Here is a 12910-nt window from a genome sequence, read left to right as displayed (position 1 = left end):
CATCATTGTATGGTTGTGATTCAAAATTAAACTTTGGGAGTCAATTTTGCTTATTTTTCTAATTGTCAGAGTCTTGTGATAATTACTAACAAAAAACCAGGTGAGCGATACAGGCCCTCTGGGCCTCTTGTTGAATTTTAGAGATGTAAAAGATTATTATCGATTTCGTTTTCATTACGGGTCGGAAATATGTAAAAATACGAATTATATTATATTAGGCTACGGATCGAGTAATGTAGATGTAAATGCGTGTGTAATCATCGTCTGCTAGATCCGGTTGTCTGCTACGATGACCGAGCAATATAAAAATCCGCCGGCAAAATTTACATCCAAGGTATGGAAGTACTTTGGAATCGCCAAAAATGACGAGAAAAAGGCCATTTGCAAAACATGTGACGGTGAACTGGCCTATACCGGCGGCACAACTAACCTGTCAAATCACATGAAAAGACACCATGGTATTGACCCCATGTCAAAAGTGAAAGGTAGGCTAATTATGAGTCAAAATCATAAATCACCTGATTAAAAAATAAAAACTATAGGCCTAGAACCAAATTAAATTGTAACTACTCTTATAGATTTTAAGTATTTTTTTTCTTAATCTCAATGTTTTTCTGTATTTGACCAAAATAAAAGTAACAATGAAAATATTTTGATAAGGTGATTTATGCCTTACCATGATAATTTATATACAGTGTACCACTTCACATTTATATGGTTTTTCCAAGATCATGATCTTTGATTCATGCCGTAATTAATGTGTAGTAGTATATTGAAGATGTCATTTCAAACTTCAAATGGTTTGATTTCTTTTACAGTTACAGTGACTGAATCCTGTTCTAAAGTACAACTTTGAACCCTTCAACTAGCTTAAGGGTGTACACCTCTGAGAAGTCAAAATTTTCTTGTATTAAACTTTTTTTTCTCATTATAGATTTTTGAAAAAAGGAGTTCGTACCATAAAAGAAAATGGAAGAAAAAATATATGTCCGTGTGCTTGTTTTTGAGCTATAGTCACTCGAAGACAACTAGTTGACAAAATGTTGGATTTTATGGGAATTTTGCCGTTTTGACCATATGAGATAGCGATTAAAGCCATAATTTCCTAATGAGATGTTTGATATGAATAAATGTTTGTAGAATTCATTTTCTAGTAGTCTTCTTTAAAAAATATACCAGTTTTGATCAATTATACTAATATTTTTTCTCAGAATAACAACATATGCTACCCCTACCCCTTAATTTTGAGCTACAAAATGCACCATTTTCAGCCATTTTTGCCAAATTTAACGCTTAATAGAAAAAGTTCTGGTATTAAACTTTTGTTATTATTTTGCATATCAATAGGGAAACGGTAGTTCTTTCTAAATCAGGAAGAAAAATTGGGGGTCCGTTGTGCTTACTTTTTTGCCCCATTTGAATTTTTGTTATTTTTCAGTATTTTAGAGTAAAAAATAAAAGTGCCCAAATTACCATTAAATGTAAAAATAAACTCACAAAAGTGTATCGTTTTCACATATTCATGCCCAATATTTTAATTACTACGAACCTAGTAACGATTTGCAGCTAAAATTAGCTAAATACAGCTAAAAATGCTGGCGCAGTGATGATTTTAGTAAAAAACAATTTCAGTAAAAAATGGAAAAACTGTGGCTCTACTTGAAGCGAAAAAAGACACAATACACTAAATGGGCTATTTCTTCACTGTATAAAAAAAATCTACTAAAAATAGAAATGTAATTTTTTGACAAAATTTGCATCTGGCAACTTGCTACGTATTGATAAATTATATTTAAAAATCTCATAACTTCTTTGATCCCGAGACTTCAACGGGACTGAAACCTCAGAAGAATACATCCTTAACTGCAACTGCTACACATCATCTTCGGCACTTTTCAGCACCTTCAACCAATCCGTTCCTTTTGGCCCAAAAGATGAAGTTGCCACAATCCAAGACTCACAGAATTACAGTTGGCATTGCTAAATACATTGTTGATGATATGCGCCCTTTCAGCACTGTAGACAGTCAAACATTTCGAGACATGATTAATGAGTGTGAGCCCCGATATAGATTTCCCTGTAGAGGAACTTTTACTGAAAATGTCATTCCAAGGATGTTTGACTCTGTTAGTTCTCGAATTAAAGGTGAACTACTTGATTCTGAAACTACTACTGACTACTTGGTTGGACAGTCGCGCAACACAGTCTTATGTAACAATCACAGCACATTTCATCAATTTTGACATGGAACTTTGTTCTCGAGTTCTTCAGACAAGGCAACTACCAGAGTCTCACACAGGAAAGCATGTTGGAAATGTGCTTCGAAAAGCACAACATGAATGGTCCTGCAAAGTCAATGTGTTGACAACAGACAATGATGCAAATATGAAAATAGCTGCCCAAACTGCAGGAATACCTATTCACATCGGTTGTTTTGCCCATACGCTTAACTTGGCTTCTGGCAGAGCTCTTGACCTGAAAGAAATCCATCACATGTTGGCTAAAATGAGATCTATTGTTTCATTTATGCATTGCAGCACCACTGCTGCTGCTATCTTAAAGCAAAAGCAGAAGATGTTGAACATTCATGAAAATAAGCTCATTATAGATGTCAGAACCAGGTGGAACTCTAGCTATCTGATGGTGGAGAGATTTCTACAACAACAAGTTGCTATCCTTGCCACATTAACTGATGAGAGAATTAAAAAACAGATTGAGGTTTTTGTTTGTTTGATTTATTAACGTCCTATTAACAGCTTTGGTCATGTAAGGACGGCCTCCCATGTATGCGGTGTGTTGCGTGTATGTTGTGCGAGGTGAGTGTACTGGGAGACTGCAGTATTTTCGTGTTGTGTCTTCTTGTATAGTGGAACTGTTGCCCTTTTTATAGTGCTATATCACTGAAGCATCTGTGCAGGCTAGTAATATTCTTGGACAAGATGAAGTCCAACGCTTTGAGGAATTTCTGAAACTCATGGAACCTCTTTATCAAGCCACACTTGCACTCTCCGCTTACCAGTATCCAACAGTTGGGCTTATGTTCCCCTTGCTTCAGAAACTGAAAGATCTTTATTCACCCTTGGAAAGTGACAGTCCATTTCAGACAAAAATCAAGAATGCTATTCTGAAAGATCTGGAAAAAAGATACCAAAGTGAAGCTCTTATGGAGTATTTTGAGGAAGCTTCTGTTCTTGATCCAAGAGTGAAGGATAAAGTCTCTCAGGTTGCCTGGGATAGACTGAGAGACAAAGTTATGAACTTACCTTCAAACCAGTATCTACATGTCAAAACAGAACCAGGGACCTATCAGGCAGAATTACCAGAGCTGCCAGCTCTCCCTAGTGTTAGTAACCTACCAGCACCACACGAAATTCAAGTAAAGGAGGAGTCCGCAGACTCCCCAACTTCTACTGCTACTAGTGCCAAACGGAAAAGGTCTGCCCTGAGTTTCCTTATTGATGAAGATGATGATGTTGAGATATCCAAGGTTGAACCTCCTCTATCTAAAGAAGAACTTGTTAATAAAGAAATGTCCCTGTACAATTCTGATAGAAAGCTGTCATCTCATGCTAGCCCATTGAAATACTGGAAGGAGAATGCAAGCAGATTCCCTTTTTTATCAAGGCTTGTGAAAATTTATCTCTGTGCACAAGCAAGTTCTGTTGCTTCAGAACGTGTATTCTCTACTCCTGGGGATATTGTCACAGCAACAAGATCTTGCCTTGACCCTGAACATGTTGATCAGTTGATCTTTCTTAAGAAAAACTTTGACCAGAACAAAGATATGGCTGCTGTACTTCACAATATGTAACTCTATTGCAGCATTGCTTAATGATAAGATCATTATTGATTTGTTATTGATTTATCAATAAAAACAGTTTTACTTCAATTGAATCATTTGCTTGTATCTAACTGGTGAATCGTCAACCCTGAATCGTGGATCGGATCGGATCGCCACATGTTAGACAATCCATAGCTCTACTGCTGCCCATATTGCATGATCGTAAAAGGTGACTAAATTGAGGATATTATCCCTCTCTTCTTCCTAACTGACCTGATCTTTCCTAATGCCTCCCTTGGCACCGCCTCACTTTTGGCCTTGAGTAGAGCGTTCGCCCCTGTGAGGAAGGCTTTGGGTTCTGTCCCCTGGCAAAGACACGCCAAAGTCTATAAAGTGGTAGTTTCTGCTCCTGCTTAGCTCTAAGCATACAGGGAGTGGGACGACTAGTTTGCTCGTTGTCAGCATAATGTGACCGGGTGTGTGTGATTGGGGCCGCGGTGGCCGAGTGGTTAAGATGTCCCGACATATTACCACAAGCCCTCCACCTCTGGGATGCGGGTTCGAATCCCATGTTGGGCAGTTGCCAGGTACTGACCGCTGGCCGGTGGTTTTTCTCCGGGTACTCCGGCTTTCCTCCACCAACAAACCTGGCACGTCCTTACATGACCCTGGCTGTTAATATGGACGTAAAACTAAACAAACCAAAAAGTGTGTGATGTTTGGTGTCTTCGGCAGCAGGCCCCAGTGATATACAAGAAGACACAACACAAACATACCGCAGTCTTCTAAAACATGCACCCCGCACAACATACACGCAACACACTGCATACATGGGAGGCCATCCTTACATGACCATAGCTGTTAATAGGACATACATTGATCAAACAAACAAACTCACAAACACTAGGGTTAGGAGGACGGACAGAGGACTCACAAACACTTTGGTAGGGAGTTAATTTCTTTTCCAATCTGGATGCCTCCAGATTTCTTGCTAATTGCTCCAACTGTGTAAAATAAAATAATTATGTCACAGATTATTCTTATTTTATTTGTCATGAAGTTCAAAATGTGAAAAGTTAACGCACGGCGGACGATAATGGACGAAACATGATGACTATAGGTCATCCTGGCCCTTTTCAGGTCAGATGAAAAAACATGCACACTATAGAACGACAACTACAACAATGTTTAGGCAAATTACAAAATTGGGCTGACGAAAATGGCTTTAGACTTTCAAGATCAAAAACTGTCAAATAGGCTAAAACTTCAAAAATCTTCTTCTGAAGTTCTGGAAATGGTAAGAATCAAATACTTGTCATAAATAGAAAGGTCTTAAGGTCCTTTACAAAAATTGTGAATTATATGACCCTGGGGTCTCACGTTTCCCCCTGGGGAGGGGGTCAAGTTTACTATAGTTTATATAGGGAAAAAAACATTTCCAATTTTCATTGGAAATGAGTTAAACTTGGTTAGAATTATTAGCCTGAGATAGCATTTTAATATCGTTATCCATATTGGTCCAGGCCGACCCCTGGGGACAGTGGGGCGGGGTCAAATAGGCTAAAACTTTAAAAATATTCTTTTAAAATTCTGGAAATGGTATAAACAAATACACTTTACAGATGAAAAGGTATTAAAGTTTGTTTATAAAAATTGTAAATTATATGACCCTGGGGTCTCCTGTTTCCCCTTGGGGAGGGGGTCAAGTTTACTATATTTTATATAGGAAAAACACATTTATGAGCATATTTTGCTTAATTTTCATTGGAAACGAGTCAAACTTGGTTAGAATTATTAGCCTGAGATAGCATTTAAATATCATATCCACATTGGTCCTGGCCGACCCCCTGGGGGCAGAGGGGCGGGGCTAAAAAAGGGTCAAATAGGCTAAAACTTCAAAAATCTTCTAAAATTCTGGATATAGAAGAATCAAATAATTATAGATGGAAAGGTCTTAAGATGTTTTATAAAAATTGTGAATTATATGACCTTGGGGTCTCACTTTTCCCCCTGGGGAGGGGTCAAGTTTACTTTAGTTTATATAGGAAAAAACCTATTTGTGAACATTATTTGCCCAATTTTCGTAGGAAATGAGTCATACTTGATTAGAATTATTAGCCGAAGATATAGCATTTTAACATCCATATCCGTCCTCGATGACCCCCTGGGGGACCAGAGGGGCAGGACCAAACAGGGTCAAAATGATTAAAATTTCAAAAAATACCTCTAAATTCACAGGTTTGATGGAAGCAAATACTCTTCATAGTCTAAAAAGTCAAATTTATAAATCACTGACCAACTTCAAGGCCCAGCATATAGTGTTTATATGTCTTTAATTTGTTTCATTATTTGTTTAATTATATATTCTAACTCAGGTGACCGTTAAGGCCCATGGGCCTCTTGTATTGCTATGCCGTTTGATGTGTAGCAGTTAGTTTTATTAGCAAATCATGCTCTCTTACAGTTTAATGCAGGATAGTCATGTAGCAAGAACGCTTGAATCAGAAGCTTGATCCGTGTGTTACAACCATTGCCTGTTGAACTAATATTAAAACGAAATATGGAAATAGACTTGAATATGCCCGGATTCCGATGCCCTCTTCCTGATAAATCATGATCACATAGCGTTTGCATCTGTTGAGATTTCGTGTAGAACAAGCATTCGTGGTAAAGCTATTCTGAATTAGGATTTTCCAGAAATCAATGGGGCATTTTTAAGAAAGTCTAGTTCTATTTAAAGGTGGAATAATTATATATGTAGTAGTATACTGTACCACATAAGAGACATTTTTTTGTTTATATTGGCGGAACACGGAGCCTTCTATAATGTGGAATGCGGAATGAAAGTACACACTAAAAGCGGAATGAAAACTGAACACTGAAAACACAGAAACATATCAGATAAAGTTAAATATCGGCGGCGTATTAGGGCCACTATAGGGACCGCAGAATCAAACCAATAATAGATTTCAGGAAAACCCCTTGATTTCATGTTTCGGAGCCTGCTAATTGGGTATAATGGCGCATCAGTTTCGAATGTTTACTGTGTGGGTAGGGCAATATATGTAGATGTTTAATATGTAAAGAAATTTTGTACATAATTCTTTTAAGTCTGTTTCTGACAGGGGAGATAATCAAGATAGGAATTTTATGAGAATTTTGGTCAAATTTTATTTTTAATTAAAATTGGGGAAGGACAATCATATTTTATATAAATGAGTTAGGTTCGACCCCTAGGGACTGAGGCGTGGGACTCAGAAGGGGGAATTATGATGAAATTTGGCTTTAAAATCCTACTCCTCCAGAACCCATGAGTGGATTACATCCATATTTGGTGTAAAACATCATTGGGGAAGGACAATCATATTTTATATAAACGAGTTAGGTCCAACCTCTGGGGACAGAGGGGCGGGGCTCAGAAGGGGTAATTTGACTGAAATTTGGCTTTAAAATCATACTTCTCCATAACACTTGAGTGAATAACAACCATAATTGGTGTGAAACATCAATGGGGTAAGACAATCATGTTCTATATAAATGAGCCAGATTTGACTAGGGACAAAGGGGTGGGGCTCAGGAGGGAAAACTTTGATGAAAGTTTGCTTTAAAATCCTAATTATCCTCGTTATAATCCTTGGGTGGATTACAACCATATTTGTCATGAAACAGCATTATGTGAGGACAATCATATTTTATAAAGGACTGAGGTGAGACCCATGGGGATAGAACGGCGGAGTTCAAAATGGAAGCTAAAACAGTTTCTTGTGAATAACTAAGAGGCCTAGAGACTTGATTTTTTGTTTGATTAATTAACGTCCTATTAACAGCTATGGTCATGTTAGGACGGCCTCCCATGTATGCGGTGTGTTGCGTGTATGTTGTGCGAGGTGAGTGTTTTGGGAGACTGCGGTAAATTCATGTTGTGTCTTCTTGTATAGTGGAACCATTGCCCTTTTTATAGTGCTATATCACTGAAGCATGCCGCCGAAGACACCTAGCAACACACACCCCACCCGGTCACATTATACTGACAACGGGCGAACCAGTCGTCCCATTCCCCGTTTGCTGAGCGTTAAGCAGGAGCAGAAAATACCACTTTTATAGACTTTGGTGTGTCTCGGCCAGGGGACAGAACCCAGAGCCTTCCTCACAGGGGCGAACACTCAACGCAAGGCCAAAAGTGAGGGCGGTGCCAAGGAAGGCATTAGGAAAGATAAAGTCAGTTAGGAAGAAGAGAAAAGATAAGATCCTAAATTTAGTCGCCTTTTACGATCATGCAATAGGGGCAGCAGGTACAATTCTAACGCCCTACCTGCAGGGCCGATATTTGGCCTACAGCACACTAGGATGAAGGGATACCAAATTTGTTCAACAAATGACCTTTACCTATTTCAGAAACTTACATATTAATTATTGTTTTGTGCCATGAGTCAGATGACCGTTAAGGCCCATGAGCCTCTTGTTGGTTACTGACTTGTTGCACGTGTTCTTGCAGTTTGTACTTTCACAAAAGGCAAGATTTCCAAGCACCTGCATTTGACGGCCCAGACCACGCACCACCAGCACCAGCAGCAGCACCGGCGGCGCTTCCCCTCAGAAGATCTATGCGCATCCAAGGAATGCCCCCCGTTAATTATTACACCCCATATATACATATTAATGTATGTATTATTAGCTCACCTGGTCCGAAGGACCAAGGTGAGCTTATGCCATACCGTGGCGTCCGGCGTCCGTCGTCCGTCGTCCGTCGTCCGTCCGTCCGTCCGTCCGTCAACAATCGACTTCTTCTCCATAACCGCTGGTCGGATTTCAACAAAATTTGACTGGTAGCATCCTTATGGGCTACTAACTGAAAATTGTACAAATGATGGGGCTGACCCCCCAGGGGCCTGGAGGGGCGGGGCCAAAAGGGGTCAATTTGGCTATTTCCATATAAACGACTTCTTCTCTGAAACCAAGCATGGGATAGCACCCATAATGCAATGGTAGCATTCTTATAGGGTGGGGATTCAAAATTGTACAAATGATGGGGCTGACCCCCCAGGGGCCTGAGGGGCGGGGCCAAAAGGGGTCAATTTGGCTATTTCCATATAAACGACTTCTTCTCTGAAACCAAGCATGGGATAGCATCCATAATGCAATGGTAGCATCCTTATTGGGTGGGGATTCAAAATTGTACAAATGATGGGGCTGACCCCCCGGGGGCCTGAGGGGCGGGGTCAAATGGGGTCAATTTGGCTATTTCCATATAAACGACTTCTTCTCTGAAACTAAGCATGAGATAGCACTCATAATGCAATGGTAGTATCGTTATAGGGTGGGGATTAAAAATTGTACAAATGATGTGGCTGACCCCCGTGGGCCTGAGGGGCGGGGTCAAAAGGGGTCAATTTGGCTATTTCCATATAAAACGACTTCTTCTCTGAAACCAAGCATGGGATAGCACCCATAATGCAATGGTAGCATCCTTATAGGGTGGGAATTCAAAATTGTACAAATGATGGGGCTGACCCCCCGGGGGCCTGAGGGGCGGGGTCAAATGGGGTCAATTTGGCTATTTCCATATAAACGACTTCTTCTCTGAAACTAAGCATGGTATAGCACCCATAATGCAATGGTGGCATCTTTATAGGGTGGGGATTCAAAATTGTGCAAATGATGGGGCTGACCCCCAGGGGGCCTGAGGGGCGGGGTCGAAAGTGGCCAATTTGGCTATTTCCATTTAAATGACTTCTTCTCTGAAACTAAGCACGGTATAGCACCCATAATACAATGGTAGTATCCTTATAGTGTGGGGATTCAAAATTGTGCAAAAGGTAGGGCTGACCCCCCGGGGGCCTGAGGGGCGGGGTCAAAAGTGGTCAATTTCCATATATATATGACTTTTTCTCTGCAACTTAACATGGGATTACGCTCATAATGCAATGGTTACATCCTTATAGGGTTTGGATTCAAAATTTTGCAAATGATGGGGCTGACCCCCCAGGAGCCTGAAGGGTGGGGTCAAAAGGGGTCAATTTAGCTAATTCCATATAAACGACTTCTTCTCTGCAACTAAGAATGGAAGAGCACTTATAGTGCAATGGTAGCATCCTTATAGGGTTGGGATTTGAAATTGTACAAATGATAGGGCTGACCCCCGGGGCCTTAGACGGCAATAGATGCGAGGTCAAAAGGTCAATTAGGTTACTATTTTCATATAAATTACTTTGTCTCTGAAACCTATGTATAGGATAGCATATTTGTATGGTATCAATAGCATCATTGTATGGTTGTGATTCAAAATTAAACTTTGGGAGTCAATTTTGCTTATTTTTCTAATTGTCAGAGTCTTGTGATAATTACTAACAAAAAACCAGGTGAGCGATACAGGCCCTCTGGGCCTCTTGTCTAGATAATATTTCATTATTTGTAGGCGGAAGAATCATTTGTAATATGTATACAATATTACATGCAATACCTGTCTCGCTACACACCACACTTGCTCTTCGGCAGTGTACTGTACTCACACACGTGTGTCGCGTCTGTGTATATTTACGTCTGTGTAGTGTAACTTCCGGTTTGCCACGACTCCTCATTCTATTATCTTTTCGTAGTACATGCCCCCTTTTAAATTTAGATTACAGTTTAGGAATTTGCTTTACATGTACACACTTTCTAGATATTTTCTTTTAACGAAATTAGTGTTTATTAACAATGTTTTACCAAGTCTAGCAAGGTCTCGTTAACATGGTTCACTGTCGTTCGAGTTTCTCGGACTTTCATGCATAGTAGATATGTAAACAAATGGTAGAGCATGTTGTGATTTCCCCTGGGACAAACAACTCTACGATAGGGTAGGTAGCATCCAATCGTTTAAAGACTTGCTCCAACCTCTGATATGTATATAAAAAAATTCAAAGCAAAGCGTCACTTTCAATAGGCCGTGCAGAACAGATCGCGCTTGTTCGCAGTGAAATTTTGAACAAAAGTACTTCGCGTCACCTTTCTCGCCCAAGTAATTTACGATTAATTTAGGAGGTTGTGTTGAACTTTTGTACCTTTAAATGTGTAGAATTTAATTAGCTGAGAATAGAATTACATTGTTTTGGCGAATTCCTTAATTTAAGTCATGGATTGGGTATCGCAGAAAATTTTTGTTATTTATCTATCGCGAGTGATATCACGATACAATCATCAGTGTACTTATAGATAACAAATCATGATATTTTGGTATTAAAATTGTATACAATGGAATTGGCATGATTATTTTCTGTCAATTCACCTAATATAGATGTATGAAAACAATGTTATAGTCCTACTATAATACTATATATTCTTGTTTTTTTTATCTATACAATTCGAGATAATGTTCTGTGTTACTTCCGCCTCGATTGTTTTGCAAACAATTAACGTGACTACTGGACGGGGATTCTCAGTACGAGGGTGATGGCGACGCAAGTGAGTCGTCAGGTTCCTTGTTCCGCCACTACATTTTACGATTGCCGTACACAATCGACATCCAGCGATGCTTTCCTCGTTATTTCTTTCCCCTTTACGTACTGTAAGGCCAAAATGCTGCCATACAACCGCCTTTGCTTCGGATTTTTTACGAGGTTATCATTCGTGCCTATGAAGACCGCCATATTGAAACGTGACTAAGCACAAGATCAATCATAATCTACGTATGATAACATCCCAAAAATCCATCTTAACCTGTACATTTGTCTGAAATGTTGTTAAAATTATATATTTTAGTTTTAATTTTTATACAAATTCTCATTTTAAAAACATTTCCCGTCAAAAACGAAATTTTCACTGAAATATACGGAAAATCCCCGAATTATTCCGAGTGAACCGATACGTTTGTTTGTTTGTTTGATTTATTAACGTCCTATTAACAGCTATGGTCATGTAAGGACGGCCTCCCATGTATGCGTAGTGTTGCGTGTAGGTTGTGCGAGTTGCGTGTTTTGGGAGACTGCGGTATATTCGTGTTGTGTCTTCTTGTATAGTGGAACTATTGCCCTTTTTATAGTGCTATATCACTGAAGCATGCCGCCGAAGACACCAAGCAACACACCCCGCTCGGTCACATTATACTGACAACGGGCCAACCAGTCGTCCCACTCCCTGTATGCTGAGCGCTAAGCAGGAGCAGAAACTACCACTTTTATAGACTTTGGTGTGTCTCGGCCAGGGGACAGAACCCGGAGCCTTCCTCACAGGGGCGAACGCTCAACTCAAGGCCAAAAGTGAGGCGATGCCAAGGGAGGCATTAGGAAAGATAAATTGTTGCACGTGTTCTTGCAGTTTGTACTTTCACAAAAGGCAAGATTTCCAAGCACCTGCATTTGACGGCCCAGACCACGCACCACCAGCACCAGCAGCAGCACCGGCGGCGCTTCCCCTCAGAAGATCTATGCGCATCCAAGGAATGGCCCCCGTTAATTATTACACCCCATATATACATATTAATGTATGTATTATCTAGATAATATTTCATTATTTGTAGGCGGAAGAATCATTTGTAATATGTATACAATATTACATGCAATACCTGTCTCGCTACACACCACACTTGCTCTTCGGCAGTGTACTGTACTCACACACGTGTGTCGCGTCTGTGTATATTTACGTCTGTGTAGTGTAACTTCCGGTTTGCCAGGACTCCTCATTCTATTAACTTTTCGTAGTACATGCCCCCTTTTAAATTTAGATTACAGTTTAGGAATTTGCTTTACATGTACACACTTTCTAGATATTTCCTTTTAACGAAGTTAGTGTTTATTAACAATGTTTTACCAAGTCTCGCAAGGTCTCGTTAACATGGTTCACTGTCGTTCGAGTTTCTCGGACTTTTCCATGCATAGTAGATATGTAAACAAATGGAGAGCATGTTGTGATTTCCCCTGGGACACAATAACTCTAAAACTTGCTCCAACCTCTGATATGTATATAAAAAATTCAAAGCAAAGCGTCACTTTCAAATTTTCGGCCGTGCAGAACAGATCGCGCTTGTTCGCAGTGAAATTTGATAAAAATTCTTCCGTCCCACCTGCCCAGTATTTACGTTAATTTTGTAGGTTGTGTTGAACTTTGTACCTTTATATGTGTAGATTTAATTAGTTGAGAATAGATTACTTAGTT

The 12910-nt window shown here is 39.7% G+C and overlaps 1 protein-coding gene across 1 annotated transcript; it reads left to right on the top strand.

The window, feature by feature from the left end:
• Positions 1-2049: 2049 nt before the first annotated feature.
• Positions 2050-3811, top strand: LOC138308566 (E3 SUMO-protein ligase ZBED1-like). Its single transcript, XM_069249613.1, has 2 exons — positions 2050-2724; positions 2891-3811. Exons 1-2 carry the CDS (start codon positions 2050-2052, stop codon positions 3809-3811), a joined length of 1596 nt encoding a protein of 531 aa, XP_069105714.1.
• The last annotated feature ends 9099 nt before the right edge of the window (positions 3812-12910 follow it).

This window comes from Argopecten irradians, chromosome 15 (genome assembly GCF_041381155.1).
Source record: "Argopecten irradians isolate NY chromosome 15, Ai_NY, whole genome shotgun sequence".
Lineage (NCBI taxonomy): Eukaryota > Metazoa > Mollusca > Bivalvia > Pectinida > Pectinidae > Argopecten > Argopecten irradians.
This window is presented reverse-complemented; position numbering and strand designations above follow the sequence as displayed.

What these genes read in the sequence shown, in the direction of transcription:
- LOC138308566 (XM_069249613.1), top strand. Translation starts at nt 2,050, where the DNA reads ATGAGTGTGAGCCCCGATATAGATTTCCCTGTAGAGGAACTTTTACTG. An exon ending in AAAAACAGATTGAGGTTTTT is followed by an intron (nt 2,725 to 2,890) that starts GTTTGTTTGATT and finishes CCCTTTTTATAG; the next exon opens with TGCTATATCACTGAAGCATC.